General features: G+C 43.0%; 2 protein-coding genes across 4 annotated transcripts; both read right to left on the bottom strand.

The window, feature by feature from the left end:
- Positions 1 to 9,277: 9,277 nt before the first annotated feature.
- LOC100281226 (ferredoxin-6) lies at positions 9,278 to 10,003 on the bottom strand. The gene has a single exon (NM_001367190.1). It carries the CDS (start codon positions 9,848 to 9,850, stop codon positions 9,386 to 9,388), a length of 465 nt encoding a protein of 154 aa, NP_001354119.1. The 5' UTR covers positions 9,851 to 10,003; the 3' UTR covers positions 9,278 to 9,385.
- A 2,723-nt stretch (positions 10,004 to 12,726) lies between these two features.
- Positions 12,727 to 19,267, bottom strand: LOC103635604 (cell division protein FtsZ homolog 2-1, chloroplastic). 3 transcript variants are annotated; one of them, XM_008658017.3, is made up of 8 exons: positions 18,660 to 19,267; positions 16,198 to 16,895; positions 15,685 to 15,984; positions 15,097 to 15,187; positions 14,728 to 14,852; positions 14,327 to 14,419; positions 14,130 to 14,195; positions 12,727 to 13,136 (listed from the first exon to the last, which is right to left on the bottom strand). In XM_008658017.3, exons 2-8 carry the CDS (start codon positions 16,816 to 16,818, stop codon positions 13,011 to 13,013), a joined length of 1,422 nt encoding a protein of 473 aa, XP_008656239.1. In that variant the 5' UTR covers positions 16,819 to 16,895; positions 18,660 to 19,267; the 3' UTR covers positions 12,727 to 13,010. The 3 variants fall into 3 exon arrangements, with proteins under 3 accessions (XP_008656239.1, XP_035817633.1, XP_020398041.1); XM_035961740.1 differs by having other exon boundaries at positions 16,198 to 17,494; positions 18,660 to 18,995; XM_020542452.2 differs by having other exon boundaries at positions 12,736 to 13,174.
- Positions 19,268 to 20,783: the final 1,516 nt, after the last annotated feature.

The raw sequence follows: 20,783 nt of genomic DNA, 5'->3' as shown, positions 1-20,783 counted from the left end.
CTGCTTCGGCAATCTCCTTTTGCTTTAGAATCGTGATTTGGCACGTTCTTGTAGTATGGCCCTTATTCTCACCACAGAATAAACAATAAATTTTCCTGGGTTGATCCCCAAATCTACCTCTGAAGCCCCTACCGCTTCTGCCCCTTGGAGCTGGTGGCATGAAGGAGCTTTGCTGCTGTCCCGAAGACTGTGGCCTCTGAGACTGGCTTCCTTTGTCATCATTCTGACTAGAGCTGTGGATTGATCTGACATGCCTAGGGTGGATTCTTCCTCCGAAGCCCCTAGTCATCTCAGAGAATCTGTAAGCTTCCTCCCTTCTTTGGCGGAAGTCATTGTCAGCCCAGATGTACTCATCCATTTTCTGAAGCAGCTTCTCCAAAGTCTGGGGGGCTTCCTGGCAAAGTATTGAGCCATAGGCCCTGGCCGAAGACCTTTTATCATGGCTTCAATGACGATTTCATTGGGCACTGTAGGCGCTTGTGCTCTCAGGCGCAGGAACCTTCGGACATATGCCTGAAGGTACTCCTCATGGTCTTGAGTGCACTGGAACAAGACCTGAGCAGTGACTGGCTTCGTCTGAAACCCTTAAAAACTGGTGACCAGCATGTCCTTAAGCTTGTGCCATGATGTGATTGTCCCTGGCCGGAGAGAGGAGTACCATGTCTGGGCCACACTCCGAACTGCCATGACGAAGGACTTCGCCATGACTGCAATATTGCCCCCGTACGAAGGTATAGTTGCTTCGTAGCTCATCAGGAACTACTTCGGATCTGAGTGCCCATCATACATGGGGAGCTAAGGTGACTTGTATGATGAGGGCCATGGGGTAGCCTACAGTTCTACTGATAGAGGAGAAGCATCATCAAAAGAAAAATTTCTATGATGGAAATCGTCATACCAATCATCATCATTGTAGGGATTGTCCTGACGAAGCTCTCTCTGTGGAGGTCTTCGGTCCTGGTCATCTTGAGTAAGATGACGTATTTCTTTAGTAGCTTCATCGATCTTCTTCTGAAGATCGGAAAGACAAAGCATCTTCTCCCTCTTCCTTTCGACCTGCTGATGGATAGCTTCGAGATCCCTTATCTCCTGGTCCAGCTCCTCCTCTTGGGGGGTTGGACTTGTAGCCTTCCTCTTTTGAGTTCAGGCTTCACGCAGCGTATCCTGGTTGACGTCTAGTGGCTGCAGTGCAGCCCCTAGCCCTAAAGCTTTCTTTGGCGGTATCACGAAGGTCACAGCTTGCCAAAGGTGGTCGAATGAGTTCGCCGGAGGTGGGAGCCAATGTTGGAGACTTGTTCTCAAGTGCTATGAGTTAAGAACAAGGCAATATAAAATGTTAAAGGTTAATGCCCTTCATCCTTCAAAGCATTATTTCTCTTAGGATATAATGATCTTCAGACGAAGGCCATGAAGGACATAACTTCATCATTGCAATATATGTTAGTGAAAGGAGAAGCATATGAAATGTAAAAGACAACATGAATAGTCATATGACATTATTAATATATCTTCTTTTTAGTTATCATGGATAAATAGAAACAATATTGAATTACATTAATACCTTCGGCTTGACAGAAGGTAAAAGTCCAAGCGTGACGCACGAACGAATACAAGTCAGCGTGAACAGTACGTGACCTATTTATAGGCTCGGGATGCAACCCGAATCAGAATTACATGTATGCCCTTGATGACTAGTTACAATCATGACACAAATCATCATGGACTGATCGGTCTTTTCCTCTTTAAGTCGATGCAGCCCTTCGTCTCAAGGCATGTTGTTATGCCGAAGCTCCCTGGATCGTAGCTTCGGCGTATACCTTCGCACCGTGCTTGATTATACACTGATCTTTCAAAGGTCCTTCTTCTTAAAGGACCTTCGGTGACGAAGCAGGACGCCAACCATGCTTTTCATATTGTGTATGTCTTCATTACATGTCCGAAGGTTCCTGTACATACATAATACTTGGGAAACATTGTTAATCATGTTTTTGAGGACCTTCGGAAGACGAAGGCCCCCAACACTACCTTTCTTCACCAATATGTAACATTTGCTCCCAAATACATGAAAATATGAAACATTAGGTTTGTTACCGGTTAGTAGTACATAAGAAGTCTTCTTGAGGAGGCGATGCAGATAGAGCCGGTTTATGGCATGGCAGGCTGTATTCACAGCTTTCGACCAAAACCGCTCAGGCGTCTTGTATTCTCCAAGCATAGTCCTTGCCATGTCAATTAGCATCTTGTTCTTCCTCTCTACTACACTATTTTGTTGTGGTGTGTAGGGAGCGGAGAACTCGTGCTTGATGCCTTCCTTCTCAAGATAATCTTTGACTTGAAGGTTCTTGAATTCCGATCCATTGTCTCTCCTTATCTTTTCACCTTTAGCTCAAATTCATTTTGAGCTCTCCTTAAGAAGCGCTTTAGGGTTCCTTGGGTCTCAGATTTATCCTGCAAAAAGAAAACCCAAGTGAAGCGGGAAAAATCATCTACAATAACAAGACCATACTTGCTTCCCCCGATGCTGAGATAGGCAACGGGCCTAAAGAGATCCATGTGTAGGAGTTCCAGTGGTCTTGATGTTGTCATTACATTCTTGCTTTGATGAGTACTTCCCACCTACTTCCCTACTTGGCACGCTGCACAAGGTCTGTCTTTCCCAAATCAGACATCGGTTAGTCCTAACACATGTTCTCCCTTTAGAAGCTTATGAAGGTTCTTCATTCCAACATGTGCTAGATGGCGGTGCCAGAGCTAGCCCATGTTACTCTTAGCAATTAAGCATGCATCTAGATCGGCATTCTCTTTTGAGAAATCAACTAAGTAGAGCTTGTCGTCTAATACACCCTTAAAAGCTAATGAACCATCACTTCTTCTAAAGACAGATACATCAATATTTGTAAATAAACAATTATAGCTCATATGACATAATTGGCTTATAGACAACAAATTGTACCCGAGCGATTCTACTAAAAACACATTAGAGATCGAGTGCTCGGTTGTGATGGCAATCTTGCCTAATCCTTTAAAAATGATAGTGTCTTGGGAATCCCTGTTCTTGACGTAGGAGGTGAACATTTTCTTCTCCCCTGTCATGTGGTTTGTGCATCCGCTATCAATAATCTAGCTTGAGCCCCCAGATGCATAAACCTGCAAGATAATTAAGCTTGGGTTTTAGGTACCCAACTCATTTGGGTCCTATAAGGTTAGTTACAATAGATTTTGGAACCCAAATGCAAGTTTTGTCTCTCTTGCATTTAGATCCCAACTTTCTAGCAACTACTTTAGCATTTCAACATGACAGTACAAATGAAGCATCACATGTTTGGTAAATAGTCTCAACTACTTTAGCATTTCCTAGGCACATGAGAAACAACATGATTATGCCTAGGCCTATTTCTACCATGAGCATAAGAGGACCTAGTTGCAAACATGGCATGAGAACTAAATACATCATCATGATATACAGGAAAAACAGAATGATTATTACACTTATCATGATGAGTAACACTAGAAATTTTTTTATAAAATAGGCATGGTTCTTTTGAGAACTACTAGCCATAGGAGCCTTCCCTTTCTCCTTGTTGAGATTGGAAGTCATATGGCCTGTAAAGTTCTTGGTTTCCTTTTGGGAACCAAGTCCATCCTTAATTGAGAGGTGTCTACCAATGGTGTAGGCATCCTAGCAAATTTTAGTTTCTCATAGTTATCCTTGCAAATCTTAAGTTGAGCATTAAGACTTGCAACATCATTGTTTAATTTAAGAATAGTAGAGGCATGTTCATTACAAGCATCAATATTAAAATCTTTACACCTATTGCAAATCACAACATGCTCTACACATGAACTAGCCACATTAACTTTTTCTAGCTTAATATTTAAATTCTTTAGACTAAAAATAGAGTCATGACAGGTAGACAACTCAGAAGACCATAGTTCATTTTTCTTAACTTCTAGTGCAAGAGATTTTTGAACACTAATAAACTTATCATGTTCCTAATAGAGAATATCTTCTTGTTTTTCTAGTAGCTTGTTTTTTCATTAAGTGCATCAATCAATTCATTTATTTTGTCTACCTTAGATCTATCTAATCCTTTAAAAAGATCACTATAATATATTTCATCATCATCAGAAAATTCCTCATCTTTAGAAGAAGAATACTTAGGGGTATCTCGAATACGTACCTTTTTCTTCTTAGCCATAAGGCACGTGTGGCGTTCGTTGGGGAAGAGGGAGGACTTGTCGAAGGCCGAGGCAGCTAGTCCTTCATCATCGAAGTCGGATGAAGAACAGTCGAAGTCCCATTCCTTTCCAATGTGTGCCTCGCCCTTTGCCTTCCTATAGTTCTTCTTTCTTTCCTTCTTCCCTTTCTTTTCTTGTGCCTGGTCATTGTCATTATCGGGACATTGTGCTATAAAATGACCAGACTTACCACACTTGAAGCAGGAGTGCTTTTCCCTTGATTTGTTCTTGTTGGGATACTCCTTGTGTCCCTTCAAGGCGGTCTTGAAACGCTTCATGATGAGCGCCATCTCGTCCTCGTTTAGCCCGGCAGCCTCCACTTGCGGTACCTTGCTAAGTAGCACCTCCTTGCTGCTAGTTGCTTTGAGAGCTACAGGCTGTGGCTCGTAGACAGGAAGTGGTCCGTTTAAGGCATCGTCCACATACCTTGCTTCCTTCACCATCATGCGCCCGCTTACGAATTTTCCAAGGATTTCCTCGAACGTCATCTTGTTGTACCTGGGGTTCTCACGAATAAGGTTTACAAGATGAGGATCAATAACAATAAATGACCTTAGCATGAGTCGGAACGACGTCATGATCCATCCATCTTGTGCTCCCGTAGCTTTGAATTTTGTTGACAAGGGCCTTGAGCCTATTGTACGTTTGTGTTGGCTCCTCTCCCCTTATCATGGCGAACCTCCTCAGCTCGCCTTCCACCAGTTCCATCTTGGTGATCATGGTAGCATCATTACCCTCGTGAGAGATCTTGAGGGTATCCCATATTTGCTTGGCATTGTCCAAGCTGCTCACTTTGTTATATTCATCTCTGCATAGAGATGCTAGCAAAACAGTAGTGGCTTGGGCATTCTTATGTATTTGCTCATTTATGAATACAGGATTATCAATGCTATCGAAATGCATTACATTTTCAATAATTTCCCAAATACTAGGATGGAGAGAAAATAAGTGACTACACATTTTATGACTACAAAATGAATAGTCCTCTCCGTCGAAGTGTGGGGGTTTTCCAAGTGGAATAGATAGTAAATGGGCATTCGAATTACAAGGGAGGCGAGAATAATCCAAAGAATAGTTTTGATTAACCATTTTCTTTTTCGACAAAGAGTCTTCGTCGTCGTCATCCCTTGGTAAAGAAGAGGAGGCGTCGCTATCGTAGTAGATGATCTTCTTTATGCGCCTCTGCTTCTTTCCATCCCTCTTCTTGTGACTCGAGCCTGAGTCAGTGGGCTTATCATCTCTTGGCTCGTTGACGAAGAGAGTCTCCTTCTCCTTATTGTTAATCACCATCCCCTTACCCTTAGGATCCATCTCTTCGGACGGTTAGTCCCTGAATGAAGAGTACGGCTCTGATACCAATTGAGAGCACCTAGAGAGGGGTAAATAGGTGATCCTGTAAAATTCAACACTAAATACCGCAAACTTGGTTTATGAAATGTTAGTGAATTCAAACCAAGATATAATGACAAGAGACACAAAAGACACTGTGATTTTATCCCGTGGTTTGGCCAAGTAGAACACTTGCCTACTTTCACGTTGTGGCATCCCAATGGACGAGGGTTGCACTAAACCCCTTTCAAGTGATCCGATGATCCACTTGAATACCACGGTTTTCTTCCTTATAGTTATTTCCCGTTTGTGAGGAATCTCCACAAGTTGGAGCCTCTCACCCTTACAATGTTGATCACAACAAAAAGCACAAGAGTAAGGGAGGGAAAGAAACACACGCAAGAGCTAGAATCGCAGCAATCCCACGCACACAAGTCAAGAAGAGAGCACACAAAACAACACAACAAGTCTACAGCTCATGAAGTGATCAATTCTCAATCACGATGATCCGGATGCGTGTTTGCAGAGTCTATGCGTCTTAGGATGTTCAATAGATGCTTGCGTGTCTACTCCATGCGCCTAGGAGTCCCTTTTATAGCCCCAAGATAGCTATGAGCCGTTGGAACTCCATTTGGTAGGCAATTCTTGCCTTCTGCCGGTTGGCGCACCGGGCAATCCGGTGCACCACCGGACATGAACAGTGCCCAATTCCTTTCCTTTTCTTGCAAAGCCGACCATTGGTCCTTTGGTATCCTTGGCGCACCGGACACTGTCCGGTGCACACCGAACAGTCCGGTGTGGCCTAGTGACCGTTGGCTCGGCCACGTTTCTCCCGCTGATCGCAGCCGACCGTTGGCACTGCTCACTGGACAGTCCAGTGATTTTAGTTGTAGCGCCCTCGACTTTTTCCCGAGAGCGACGAGTTCGTCGCTGGGCCAGCTTGGGCACCGGACAGTCCGGTGCACCCCAGGCTGGTGCAAGTTTGGCTGAACTTAGCCAAACTTCTCCAATCCAATTTCATTTGATTTGACAAGCATCCTAGCACTTAGAGAAATATGTTAATACCAAATACAATTCACTAAGGCCAGAGTCATACCTTGATTATTTGTTTTTCATCTCTTTAGCACTTAGCACATATGAACCAAAATATTATGTGTTGGGCATCTAATCACCAAAACATTTATAGAAATGGCCCAAGGGCACATTTCCCTTTTAGTGTCACTGGTGCAAATGTACATTGAGTGTTGTGTCTACTAGTGGTACTGGTCATTTGCTTAGGCATCAATGTGATTGCAAAGTTAAGCTTGCTAAGCAGGGCAAGCAGTCAATCCTTAAGTTTAACCTTGATGGTTCTGTGTGTAACTGGGATTACTGTCCTGATCGTGCTAGAACTCAGATGTGTAGGTTGATTGCTATCCTTGATCTTCCTCTTAATTTTGCTGAGTCACCTGTTTTTGAAGAGTATATTAGACTATCTCATAATCCTGTATTTAAAAAAGTATCTAGACAAACCACATCTAGAGACTTTGTTAAGTTCTTTACTGATCAGCGTATGAAAGTTGTTGAATGCTTGCAATCTATTACTTCTATTGCAATTACGTCTAATATTTGGAGTGGTAATGCTAAGGAGGACTATCTTAGTGTGGTTGCTCATTATGTTTCTAAGGACTGGCTATTAGAAAAAAGAGTAATTGGGCTTAGACTAATTGAAACATCTCACACTAGTGAGAACATTACTGAGAGGGTTATGACTATGCTTGAGGATTATGGAGTGGTTAATAAAGTTTTTTCTATCACTTTGGACAATGCCTCTTCCAATTCTAAGGCAATGGAGAAGCTTAGTCCATTATTGTCCGGTTATGTTGGTACTTTATTCTTGCATCAACGTTGTGCTTGTCATATTATAAACCTGATTGTGAAGTGTGGCTTGAAAAGGCTAAACCCTTACCTTGATTCATTTAGAACTGCAATAGTTTTCTTGAATGCTTCTAATCAACACATTGCTGCATTTAAGGGCTACTGTGTTGTTGTGAATGTGTGCCCTCGTAAGTTTGGCATTGACATGGCTGTGAGATGGAATTCTACATATCTTATGCTTAAACCTTTAGTTCCTTACAAGAAAACCTTTGGTGTCTTCATGGACACTAACTATCCTAGAAAACCAGGTGAGCCTAATCTGTTGACAAATTCACATTGGTATGTGGTTGAAAAGTTGCTTGAGTTTCTTGAACTGTTTTATGATGCTACTGTGACTCTTTCTAGGGTTTACTATCCTACATCTCCACTTATAATGCATAACATCCTTGACATTGTCCAGCATTTAAATCAGTATGAGAATGATGCATTGCTTAGACATGCTATTGCTCCTATGAAGTCTAAGTTTCTTAAGTACTGTAGGGATATTCCTATGCTCTATGCATTTGCTTTTATATTAGATCCTAGAGCCAAACTAAGGGGTTTCAACAATATCTTGAGATTATTATCTGGGCTATCTGGTACTAACTACTCACTTTACTATACTTGTGTGAAAAGTGAATTGTCTACAATGTTTAATAAATATGATCTGAAGTTTGGTGCAGTTAGGCAGCAAGTGCCTCCTCCAATTGTCACAGGTAAAAGAAAACAAAAGTGAGGATTGATTTATGCATCTGATTGTACCTCTGAGTTCTCATATCCTGGTTCTACCACACCTAACCTTGGTAGTGGAACATCAGCATTTGCTTTGCTTCAACAAGCACACTCTAGTGCTGGCCTTAGTTCACTTGACACAGAGCTATCCTCCTACTTAGATAGTGACACTTTGCAGAAGTTTGATGAGGACTTCAATATCCTAAGCTGGTGGCATGAACATAAGTTGTCCTATCCTGTTCTCTCCATCTTAGCTAGGGATGTTATTTCTGTTCTTGTTTCAACTATATCCTCAGAATCTGCATTTAGTCTCTGTGGCGGGATAATCGAGGAATGACGAAGGCGCCTAGCACCAGAAATGGTAGAGCTGCTTTTTTGCATGAAAGACTGAGAACTTGGTGAAGCTAGAGGGCAGCATTTACACAGGACCAAGAACTTGAAGATGCCTTTGAAGGACTTTATCTTGATGACCCTTAGGACTTTTATCTTCCTAGTTCCTACTCCATTCTGTTGATTTGGAAATCTGGTGATGTAAGTTGTAATATGTAACTGAAAAACCTTGACATGAACTATTAAATTAGAGCTGAGTTGTACTCTTTTTTTACTTTCTAGGGGTTTCTCACGAGAAGTGAGTTTTTACCTAAAAAGGTTTTTAATGAGGCAGCTATTGCACGAACAGCTCTAATCCTTTATTTAGGATCTACTATTTATCTCAACTGTGTGAATGTGCAAGTGTGAATCTGCGAATACTTCTGATCTGTATATTTCTGTGTATATTTCTGATATGTATATTTATATATATATTTCTATGCATATTTCTAATTTGTATATATTTCTAGTATTTGTTGTGCTCGAGCTGTCACAGGCTCCTTCATAGGTCGTGCTTTCCAGGCCAGCCCGACACGATTGGGCCTGAACAGTGGCGTGCTCGGCTGACTCTATCAGCCCGTCGGGCGGCACAGCCCGGCACAGTTAATGGTTCGGACTTATCCGTGCCGGGCTCAAACAGGTCGAGCCAAAACGTGCTCGGGCTGGACGGGGCGGTGCCGCCCTTTTTAGCATCTATAGTTGGATCCAATGATTTGTATGGAATTGTTGGAATCAATTATTCCTCGTATGGTATACAAATCAGTTCACTGCATTCGCCACAAACACTGACTGTCGCATATATAAGCGACCCAAAACTCTACTAGTACAGCTCCTCCTCCTTGTGGGTGTGGATGACGCAGTCCGCCCTGGGGTAGGAGATGCAGGTGAGGAGGTAGCCCTCGGCCGTCTGGCCGTCGTCGAGGAACGAGCCCTCCGACTGGTCGACCTCGCCGGCCGACATCTTCCCGGCGCAGGTGGAGCAGGACCCGGCGCGGCAGGAGAAGGGCAGCTCCACGCCGGCGCTCTCGGCCGCCTCCAGGATGTAGGTGTCCTCGGGGGCCTCGAACTCGTGCTCCGCCCCGTCCGGCCCGACCAGCCTCACCCTGTGCACGGCCGCGGGCGCCACGACGAACCTCCTGCTGGACAGACGCGCGCGGGGCAGCGCCTGCTGCCTCTTGTGGCCGGCGACGAAGGAGAGGGCCGTCTTGGGCGCCGGAGCGGCGGTCCGGTAGCTTGCCCCGGAGGATTTGGGGACGGACAATCTTGGGGCGGTGGCGGTTGACATTTTGGTTGCCAGGTGATCACGATGGATGGATTGGATGGATTGCTGGCAAGAAGGCGCAAGGGAAATGATGTCAACTAGACGAAGCGGGGCAGGGCTGGATCACGAGGGGAGGAGGTGGTTGCGCTTGCGTCGATTGATGATGCTGTGTACTACTACTGCGGGGGCGGGGCACGCGCACGGCGGATTTATAAAGGGCAGCGCCAGCGAGCGTCCTCTGGCCCTCCTCCCGTTGGGCTCGGCAGCTGGCTGGCTGGCTCCGACCCCAACGGCCCAACCCAACTGTGTCACTGCCCGCGCAAAAGCGAAAGGAACTGTGGACAGTGTGGGTCGGCACACGGCTGGCTCCTTGAGCGAAAGGCAAAGGCCGTGGTGACTGCCGAGAGCCGATCACGTGGACCTGTGTCCTTATTTTACGGTGTTGATGGTCGGGTTTCGTCGACAGGACAGTCCGTCCCTTCGTGGGGATCAGGGGGCGGGATGCCGGGATCAGCGCAGCCGACCCTTCAATAAGCCACCCACACACGCACAAATTTTCAGATCTGCTTGGATGTAAATACGAACCAGATGTGCGAATTTCGGTCCGAGTCGAGACTAGCATTTCTTTCTGTAAATATAAAAAATATTAAATTTTAAGTTCAAGAAACATTGCTTTGCCGTACATTCCATACACGTGTTTATTCACATGTTGTACATAGTTTCCTTGCAAAAAAAAATGTTGTATAGCTTCGTCGGATTTCAATTTCACATTCGAACTTGTTCACAGAATGTTTCTAGAATGTGGGCGTGAAGACCATCTGTGGCCATGTTCTCTTTTGTGGAACCTTATTAGTCCGAATTTTCCTCCCTCCATTCATAAATATATAACACCGCTGTTTTTTTAAAAAAACTTTAAACACTTGTTTTATTTAAAAAATAACGAGTTATCATTTTTTGTGATTTATTTTATCATTTAATCTAGTTTGTGCTTGACTCAAAATTTTACATTTTAACATAAATATTTAAATAAGACGACGAGTGGTCAAAGCTTTAAAAAAATCAACGTGACATATATTTATGAATCAGGGCCGTCTCTGAGTTTTTTTTTGTCCTGGTGTAAAACATAAAAATAGACGCTATGACCTATAGTACATAGTGATATAAGTAGTCTAAAATAGGCTCTTAATATTTGATATATTGTCATATTTTTATCCTCTCGTATTATCTATTTTGAGGTTAAGAATTTGCCGATCATTTTACAAAATATCAAACAATATTTACCTTCTTAAATTAATTATATTCAGAAAACTCAAAAAATTGGGCCCCAAAAAGTTGGAGGCCGTGTGCCGTCGTCTCATATGCACGGGGCAGTAGACGGGCCTGTTATGAACGGAGGTAGTATTTGAATAAGGCTTGGACTCTGATACAAATTTAGATAGAGAAGATGTCACCATCCTCGACAATGGTCACAGTTTACATAACTTTGTAACGAAATTTTTTGAATAGTTAAAAACTGTTTAGCACTTCTTTCTGTCAGTTCTTTCATAGGGTCAAAATTCTTTCTATCTCAATCAAGGGATCATAAGAATTTTTTTTCAAAAAAAAAAGGAAATAGGTACAAAGGTTGACAAAGAAAAGTTCATCTTGGATTCCATGGTAACATAAAAACTTGCACTTGTTCTCCTTGTACATGTTGCTGTATGCCTGTATGGCTGTATGATTGGGCGCACCAGCGCAGCAAGCGAACGAGATCGAACTCCAATAGGGCGAAGACAAATGCGAACCAAGCCCAAACATGAATGCTACATCATGCAATGTAAACTGAACAACAATACGAGTACACCAACCTTCTAAAAATAATACTCATTCTATCTTAAAATATAGTTTTTTCTAGCTCATAGTTCACATTCATTTAAATAATAATGAATATAGACATCTATGCAAACTATATTCATATGTTAATGAATGTATGATTAATCTAAAATACTTAATGAATGTATGATTAATCTGATAATATTTTAGAACCGGTCGAGTAATGTTTATCTCGTACTTGGAATTATTAGCGGATCCTATTTGATCCGTGGATTTATAATACTCGTGGCTTGTCAGCTTATTCAGCTCATGGTCAACTCAGTTCGACTTGGTTTGTTTAATTTTGTCATGGGCTGAGCTAGTATCTCAGCTCGATTCGTTAACGAGCCAACTCGAGCCGAGCTCGACCCAGCTTGTTAACTCGAACGAGCTAGCATTTGTCAACAAAACAAAACCTCCACTTATGTTGGATGAATTTAAAAGTGATGAACTATGTTAATTTGGTACTGAATTAATACGGTATGTAAAATTGTGAGTATTATTACTCTTTTCTAGTGCTAAATTGGTTTAGAATTAATTAGCAATTGATTATATTGTTGTATATATATGTATATTGCTTTTTTATTGTAGATCGCGAGCTAAACGAGCTGACTCGGTTCCTTAACGAGCTGAGCCATTCCTATTTATAACAACCAGCATTAGCATTTGAATCTCTAAATAGATTTGATACTACTCCCTCCATTCCAAAATATTCCAAAATAGCAGTCGTTTTAGCTATTGATTTTTCTATCTATATTCAAATAAATGACATATATATAAAACACAATACATTAATTATTGTATGAATATTGTTATTTTTCTAAAACAAATTTTATTTTAGGACATGGGGTATATAATATGATCCATCTAAGAGCTAGTTTGGAAACTCCATTTTTTCAAGTAGTTCCTATTTTTCAAAGGAAAATGAACTAATTTCCCTCGAAAAATAGAAATTTATTGAGAAAATGGTTTCCAAACTAACCCTTATAATCCTATTTTGGTGTCATAACATTGAACGAAACCAAAATAACGACTAATGAAACAATGTATGCCGCAAAGGAAAGGAAATTGGCAGTGAGCCAGTAATTCTTCACACGGAACGTTATAATTTGGTCTCAGCGATGTCTTTTAATCATAATAACTAGCAAATTGAGACCTACTGCAGGTTCCTGAGAAGCAAAGCAGCCCAGCCAATGTACTCAGGCGACGAAGTTTGCACACAGATTAGTATGCGGTTCAGGAACATCTGCTCTACCTTGCTAACTAAGAGACCCAGAAACCAAACCTACATCGTACCAAACTATGACAAGAAAAACATTGAACCAAAGTGTGTTCAGACTCGTGGAAACCCTGGACGCCCTTTCCTCTGTAGGAACTCCGGGATCTGCAATGCATGACCTTCCTCCTGGGAAGTGGGAGAAAACCAGCCCGAGCGACCGCGGTTGCTGTCTTCTCCAGCCTGGGCAAAGAGTGCTGTTACTACTCATGAAAATACATCTGTAAAACAACGCGGTATATTGATTTTTTTAGCAAAAGAGAAAAGTGTATTCCAACAATTTGGGGTGGGGGGAAAGCTACTGTATTTAAGAGCAAATCAAGCAGGGCTCCTATTTGTGCCCTCGTAGCTAAATTAAATATAGGTGCCCAGGTCAAAAACACAACTTCGGCGCGCCTGACTGGTGACTGCAACTCCCCTGGCGGCGCAACCGTGACTCCCCACGATGGCGCGCCCAGCCGCAACTCTTTGGCAGTTGTGACTGTGACTCTCCATGATGGCGCGCCCAGCCACAACCATGAGTCCAGGGTCCCTCCATTATGACGTGCCCGACCACAACCATGAGCCCAGGTCCCAGAGTGTTTTACCCAAGAAAAAGACAATGATAACAAGGTCTCGTGTGTGATGTGTCATTCTCAGATTCTCTGCTAGAATGAGTTTGAGAGCTCTATTTTGAGGGCCATTGCTATGCTAGAGTGTGGCCCAGAAAACCGGCCCTCAAAAGCGAGGGAGCCCTCAAATAAAAAGTAAGGGCCTTGTTGACCCTGTTTTGAGGGCTATTGTGGGAGTTGCTCTAAAAATAAAAGGTTGACAAATATCCTCTCCAACTTGTAAGTTTCTGCAGTCAAGAGTAACTCAGTATTCTTGTTCCCTGTCTGATGCTTTTCTCAGGAGATTGGAGTAAACTGACGTATAAGTAAAATAAGAAAATGAAGGGTTTCATACGAGAAAACAGCAAGAGACAAATAAACTATTTTTTATTGGTTAGAAATAGTTCGGGGATCTGAATGTAAAATCATTTAGGAAGCTACTATAGGAGACTGTTGGAGAAGGACAAAATTGAAGATTGGTATTTCTTCTGTTAACTTACTAGATTTATTAGTTTGGCAGGTAAACTAGCCCAAACTACTGGAGATACTCTAAGGGAAAGCAGACAAATGAAGTTGCAATAGATACCTGTGAAGACCGGCTCTCACTTTCCTCCTGGCGTTTGAAACCAGTTGCAATTAGAGTTATGCTCACCTGAACAGATGTATAATGTTATTGGCATGGCAATAGGATCAAGTTACCAGTTGTGAAATTTACGGGCCTGTAAGTTTTGATGAATAGAACAATTTTAACCACAAAGTAAACAATGTTATTCCATGACATACTTGACCAGTGTATGACGGATCTATAACAGAGCCAAAAATCAGATTTGCACCAGGGTCAACAAGATCATAGATTACTTCAGCTGCAGCATTCACCTGTAGAAAACGACGGCAAGTGGGATTCAGTTAGAATGTAACTGACTATTCAAGAAGTCATCCGTAATAACGCAAGAGAACTGCATGTTATCTCATCAAAAAAAAAAAGAGGCAGTACAAAATGAACAAGAGAATGGGAGAGGCTAGAACATGCCCTTCCAACATACCCCACACACGCTAATAGACAAGAAAAGAAAAGAAGCACCACCACAGACCAGAACGCGACCACGACCTGCTGCGAACTCAAACTCCTGAAAAGCTGAAGCCCTTGGCAAACACCACAAATGATATACATGAAAGTACATTACCTCTGTCAAGGTTAGATCATTCCCTCCAGTGATATTCCATACAATTCCAGTTGCTCTTTCAATACCAATATCAAGTAGAGGAGACTGTATGGCATTGAGTGCGGCATCTCTTGCTCGTGTCTTGCCTACAAAGAGGACAGTATTGGCATGTGTGGTTTAGTTGTTGATTTGGTGGGGACATGTTCCAGAAGCATAGAAATTCAAACTCAACATTATTAATAATTATTATTTAGATGTTCAAACTACATATTGATTTTTTTCAATAACATAATATGCTCAGGTCTCCACAGAGAACTTGATATGACAGAAGTTATCCATGTATGTATTTGATTCTAAATAAACATGGTTCTCTGAATTCTGAAATCTAACCTGTTGCTGTTCCAATGCCCATTAATGATGAGCCAGCATCTGACATAACTGATCGAACATCAGCAAAGTCCACATTCACCAGACCTGGCACCTGCGAGCAAAAAAAAAGAAACATAGAAATGATCACTCTAGCCAAGTAGATAGCATGCAATTGTCATCTAGGTGAACATTATGAGAAAGCATGTGTTAAAAATGTTTGAATTTTCAGGCACGTGGGTTTTCCAATTTCCAAATGGAGTGTCAAGAAACCAAATTCTGCAAAAAGGATGTCTCTGGAAGAAACCAAATGCAGATCAATGTTATTCAACTTTTACTTTCTTGTTGGTTCTGCATTAATGTAAAAAGAAAACTAGACAGTAAAACCACTAATTCAAACCTGTTAGCAGGGCAGTGAATGATCAAGAAGGAAAAGGTCATATCTTTAGCACAACTTATATAACGTCAGCAATTCAGTAGGGTTTGTTTATCCTTTATTGCATGCTTGTCTACCATGCACAATATTTCAACAGCAGGAGAGTTTGACAGGACATGATATAATTTATCCACGAAAGGAGTAAGATTGATGCAACATATAGCATTTTCTCTTACAGTGATTATATCTGATATCCCACGAACACCTTGCCGAAGAATATCATCTGCTAAATTGAATGCTTCTGTCACAGGAGTATTTGGGGACACAGCAGTCAGTAACTTGTCATTTGGAATTACAATCAGTGTATCAACATTGCTTCTCAACGATGCAATTCCTTCTTGTGCCTGAAGAGCCCGCCTTCTTCCCTCAAATGAAAATGGGGTTGTGACAATTCCAACAGTCAATATACCCATGGACTTTGCAATCCCTGCAATAATAGGTGCTCCACCAGTGCCTGTCCCACCTCCCATTCCAGCCTGCAAAATGATTTTGAGGATCAAAATAGAGGTTATCATATTCTTCTAAAGAATGGATAGATACCATTTATCAGTTATTCAATCGAAAGAAAAACATGGTTTGATTCTATAATCCCTATATATTATATAACTACCATGATGACTAGAAACGCAGACCATTCTAGATCAAACTGAAATGTGTAATGCTTGACAGCTTGAGCAATATGTACTTACCGTCACAAAAACCATATCGGCACCAGCAACTGCCTGTTCTACCAACTCCTGGCTTTCCTTGGCTGCATTCATGCCAATTTCTGGGTTCCCACCAGCACCAAGACCACGTGTCAATTCTTGGCCAATCTGTAACCTATTTTCTGGTTCAATGGGTGACATCCGCATAGCCTGAAAATCAGTGTTCACAATCCAGAATTCCACACCCTTCATGGAGCTTTCAATCATCCTGTTCACAGCATTGGAGCCACCACCTCCAACCCCTATGACTTTAATCCTGGGCTCATTATAGCGGTAAGAGGGAGAAGTGTCCACCAATCTTTCAGCTGTAGTGTCAATACCCTGCTCTTTGCTGGATAAGGTAGCTGCACCATTATCTTCTCCATAAAGCAAGGAGATCTCAGGGTGAAGGTCATATAAAGTATCCTTGGTGCGCCTTGGCCCAGCTCGGCGGGAGTTCGCAGAGCAATCAAATCGAGAAAAGCGATAGGAACCACCAGAAAACGACTTCTTTCTCTGAAAACTTGCACTTTCACCAAGAAGTGTCTTCCCAACGTTTATCCTTGAAATGCCTAATGGGCAGTGGCAACTGGAAGCATTGGAGAAAAGTAGTTGTGCTGCCATCCTTATCTCTGAAATTTGCTTGCACTGGCAAATGCAATCTGTGATGCCTCAACAATCAATTCCAGGAGAGTTTTTGCCTTTAAATTGGCATTTGGCAAAAAAAAACATTAGCTGTGCTTCGTCGATGGCCACAAAATGGCATTACATGTAGGAAAGCACAAAAGAAATACAGGCACGATTGCAGGTGTTTGGGTAGCAGACACATTAGTTCCAAAATCTTGGGAAAAACAATCAAGCCTCCATATGGTTTCAACTTCCAAGCCAACTGACTTTCCTAACGAGACAATTTTTTGGGACTTCAAATATGACGTTTCGCAATAATACCATCCAAAACATTTATTTTGTAAAAACGGGACAATAAACATCTTCCAATTGATTATACTACCATTTATCGTATTTTTTCACTTTTCTAATTTATTTCCACGTATTTTATACTCACATTTACCCTTACATCTCTTCGTCACCTGCTAATCTGCTATGCGCCGCCAAGGACGAGGAGAGAAAGGATCACTCGATCTCTCAAGAACTGCCCGTCGCCGGACCGTTGCCCCTACGCCCATGCTGGCCAGAGACGTGCAGGCCATTGGGCTAGCCCTCGCCGCGCTGGGCACGGGCACACGGCCGCGCCTTCCGCCTTACTGTTCAGTGAGATACTTTAACATTTTTGCTTGCTATCCTGCGTTAGAAACAAAAAATACTTTAACATTGGCAGGTAGTTGAATAAGTTGATTCTGAATTTGCATTCTTCTGTCTTGGAACATGGTTTCATGCGCTCACTGCTGGCATTTTTGCACGATGTGGATGTTGCAGCTGAAGTTCTTAACAATGATGCCCTACAAGGATTAGAAAGGAAACACATATCTGGAAGAAAAACTTCACACAGCCAATTCGAGAGAAATATGCGGCCAAGGCATGGGATGCGGCGTCGTCTGCTCGTGGCCGGAGAACGGGCGGACGCGCTGACCTCGTTGGGCGTGGCCATGGCAGGAATAATAATTATGTAAAGACACAGGGAAGCTTGGCCGCGGTTCATGGCCGATTCTCTCCCGTTCGACGAATGATAAATGTGTCTCCTCAAACATAAAATACATTAAAATACATGAGAATATATTAGAAAAGAAAGAGCGTGCGGTAAATGGCAGTATAATCAATTAGGTGATGTCTATAGTCCCATTTTGCAAAACAAATGTTATAAATGGTATTATTGTGAAGCATTATGTTTGAAGTCCTAAATATGCAATTGTCTCCTTTCCTAACTTGGTGGCGCTATCATTTAAGCAAGGGAGATAATTGGATTTTTGCCACTCACAATGTTGTCTCCTTGTTATAATTAACACTGTGTCTATGAATTGTGGGTCCAGCTGGGTCTATAAAATGTGGGTCTAATGGCAATTTTACAAACCTGTTTCTTGCTGATGGCAAATATCAGAATCTCTCTTTAGCAAGTGTTTGGTGTGGTTATAGTTCATACTGCATACTTTGAAATGAAATAATTTGAACGGAACGGACCAAACGAATGAACTAATAATACATTACAACAAAATGGAATTGAACTAACAACACATGACAGAGTCGAATCGAGGGTAAAATACACATAAATGGATCCGGAAAAATCCGCATGTTGTGAGGGCGTTATGATGGCCACCGAACCTTACACTAAAACACAGTGGGGTCGTACATTATTCTATTTAGAGAGGCTCGATAGGGGAACTACAGCAGGCAATCAAATATTTCAAGAATAACCCCAATCTCCACCAAAAAATTGTAGACATAGAGGTAAGGCCAGTATTTGGGAACGGGTCAAAATGGATTTATTACTGGTAAAAAGTCGCTTATTTTACCTGAACTGTTTCACTGGAAGAAGAGTGGGGGATGTGTGCGGCGCAGACGCAGGACACCGGAGAGACGCCGCCTATGGACGGCAAAGTCGGCAGATCCTCCCAGCGCTTTTATAGAGGAGACCAGATGGATTCTGAAGGTGGGAGATCCGGCCGCCAAGGTTTAGCGAACAGACGAAGGGTTTCCGCGCCCACCGCCCAGGGAGGGCAGGGACTCGGCGAGGTTTTCGGCGAGTAGACGATGCCAACGGGCGGAGCCAAGCCAAGCCAAGCCAACGACTCGGACACTCGGTGAGTTGGTGAGCGCTGGCTGAGTGGCCAAAGCCCAACGGCTGAACGGCGACACGAGGATTCCAATTTTGTCTTTTCTTAAAAAAGAAAAAGGAAAGGTTTAAAGGGAAAAAAAGGAAAAAAGTTGCGACTAGATGCCTGGAGCTCATGGGCCATAGAGCGGCCGAGTGAGCACAGTCCAACGCTCTGATAGGCCGTGCTTGGCTGGGCCTCACCTAGGGCGGGCGACTGTGCGAGTCACGTTGGCACGACATGATGGACTGGTATGTCACACCAACCTCGCCTCGCCTCACACTGGGGAACCGCAAGCACCCACCATTGTCCACAACTCCACATGTCTGACCGAATTTTTTGTTTTTTAGCCCCTTTCGAGTCAAAAATTTACGTTTGGACCCCCGAAAATTTTATTTGCACGTTTGGACCCGAAGCTCGGCGCCACAGCCTGTGGCGCCGAGGTAACACAGCTCGGCGCCACAGCTTGTGGCGCCGAGCTTCGTGACGTGGCAGTCCCGCGTGGCACCTAGCTCGGCGCCACAGATCTTGGCGCCGAGCTAGGAAAAAACCGAAAACTGCCTTCTCTCTGCGCGCGTTTCTTCTCTTTCTACCCATTCGAAATCACCGCCGCCGCCTTCCCCAGGTCCGGCTCGCCGGCGCCCGCCCGCCCCGGCCACGCTCCGGCTCGCCGCCGCGAGCCCCGCCCGAGTTCGCCCGAGCTCGCTCGCCGCCCGAGGTCCGCCCGAGCTCGAGCTCCGCCCGCCCCCGCCACGCTCCGGCCGCTCGAGCTCCACCCGAGCTCGCTAGCCGCCGCCCGCCCACTGCCGCCCCGAGCTCGCTCCCCACGCCGCCTAGTCCCCGCCCACTGCCGCCCCGAGCTCGCTCCCAACGATCGGCCACCGCCCGCTCCGGCCCCGGTAGCTCCCGCAAACACTGCTGTCTAGTATTTTTTTTTAATTTCTTAGTTTGTAAACTAGTAGTAATTAGTTAGGTATACACTTATTTATTGTTTAGTAAATAGTTAGATATTTTATTGTTAGTGTTTATTAAAATAGTTAGCTAGTTTGTTGCGTAGTATATTGTTAGTGTTTAGTAAATTCTTAGTGATTATATAGTTACCATTTTGTTTAGAGCATTGATATTACATGTTTTCTGTGTTGGCAACCATCGTGTTGTCGTTTATTCGCAGGTTCTATAAACATCACTTTACAAGGGAGGTGCTGCCAAATTTTTTACTGACAATTGGTATTTTTTTACGTAGGTGTTCGTCCGACTTGACCTTCTCCACCGTTAGCTGGAGTCGTACGCGTTCTCAGGTATACATAGTTTTCGTACATTATTTATAGATTATGTAATTTCGTTTGATGTGTTCATTTAATATTTACTGTATAGTTATTAGTTAATATATATTTATTACTTAGTAAGTTAGTAGGCTTAAGTATGTAGCCATTATTGAGTTAGTAATCCATTTTTGCAATAGATGGACAGCCTAGTAACACTATACCATGGAGGAAGGGTGGAGATAGATGCTTATGGGAGTGTTACTTTTGATGGTACGAAGATCGTGACCATGTTGTTCGTTGAAAGACCAACTTTTGACCAGCTTTTGGCTCGAGCTTGTGAGGAGATTAGTTGTGACATAAACGACCCTAGAATATCAATTCAGGGTTTGTTGTCCCATATTACATATGGAACAGTTGTCCGACGGTTGATCTCCATTACCTCAGAAGATGATTGGGTGATATATTTAAGAATTGTGAAGACGATGGTTCCACCATGTTTGGATGTGGTTGTTCAAAAGTTACCTGTTAGTCATTGCGGAGGTCCAGTCGGGTTGTCTCC

The sequence above is a fragment of the Zea mays genome, chromosome 8 (genome assembly GCF_902167145.1).
Source record: "Zea mays cultivar B73 chromosome 8, Zm-B73-REFERENCE-NAM-5.0, whole genome shotgun sequence".
In the NCBI taxonomy this organism is placed as follows: Eukaryota; Viridiplantae; Streptophyta; class Magnoliopsida; order Poales; family Poaceae; genus Zea; species Zea mays.
The sequence above is the reverse complement of the archived record's forward strand: the minus strand, read 5'-3'. Positions and strand labels throughout refer to the sequence as shown.

Excerpts from the sequence above, each read along its gene's own strand:
- LOC100281226 (NM_001367190.1), bottom strand. The coding sequence starts at position 9,850 with ATGTCAACCGCCACCGCCCCAAGATTGTCCGTCCCCAAATCCTCCGGG.
- LOC103635604 (XM_008658017.3), bottom strand. The coding sequence starts at position 16,818 with ATGGCAGCACAACTACTTTTCTCCAATGCTTCCAGTTGCCACTGCCCA. Across the intron at positions 15,188-15,684 it reads GGATATCAGATATAATCACT|GTGCCAGGTCTGGTGAATGT; the intron begins GTAAGAGAAAAT and ends TTTTGCTCGCAG. Across the intron at positions 14,196-14,326 it reads ATCCGTCATACACTGGTCAA|GTGAGCATAACTCTAATTGC; the intron begins GTATGTCATGGA and ends ACATCTGTTCAG.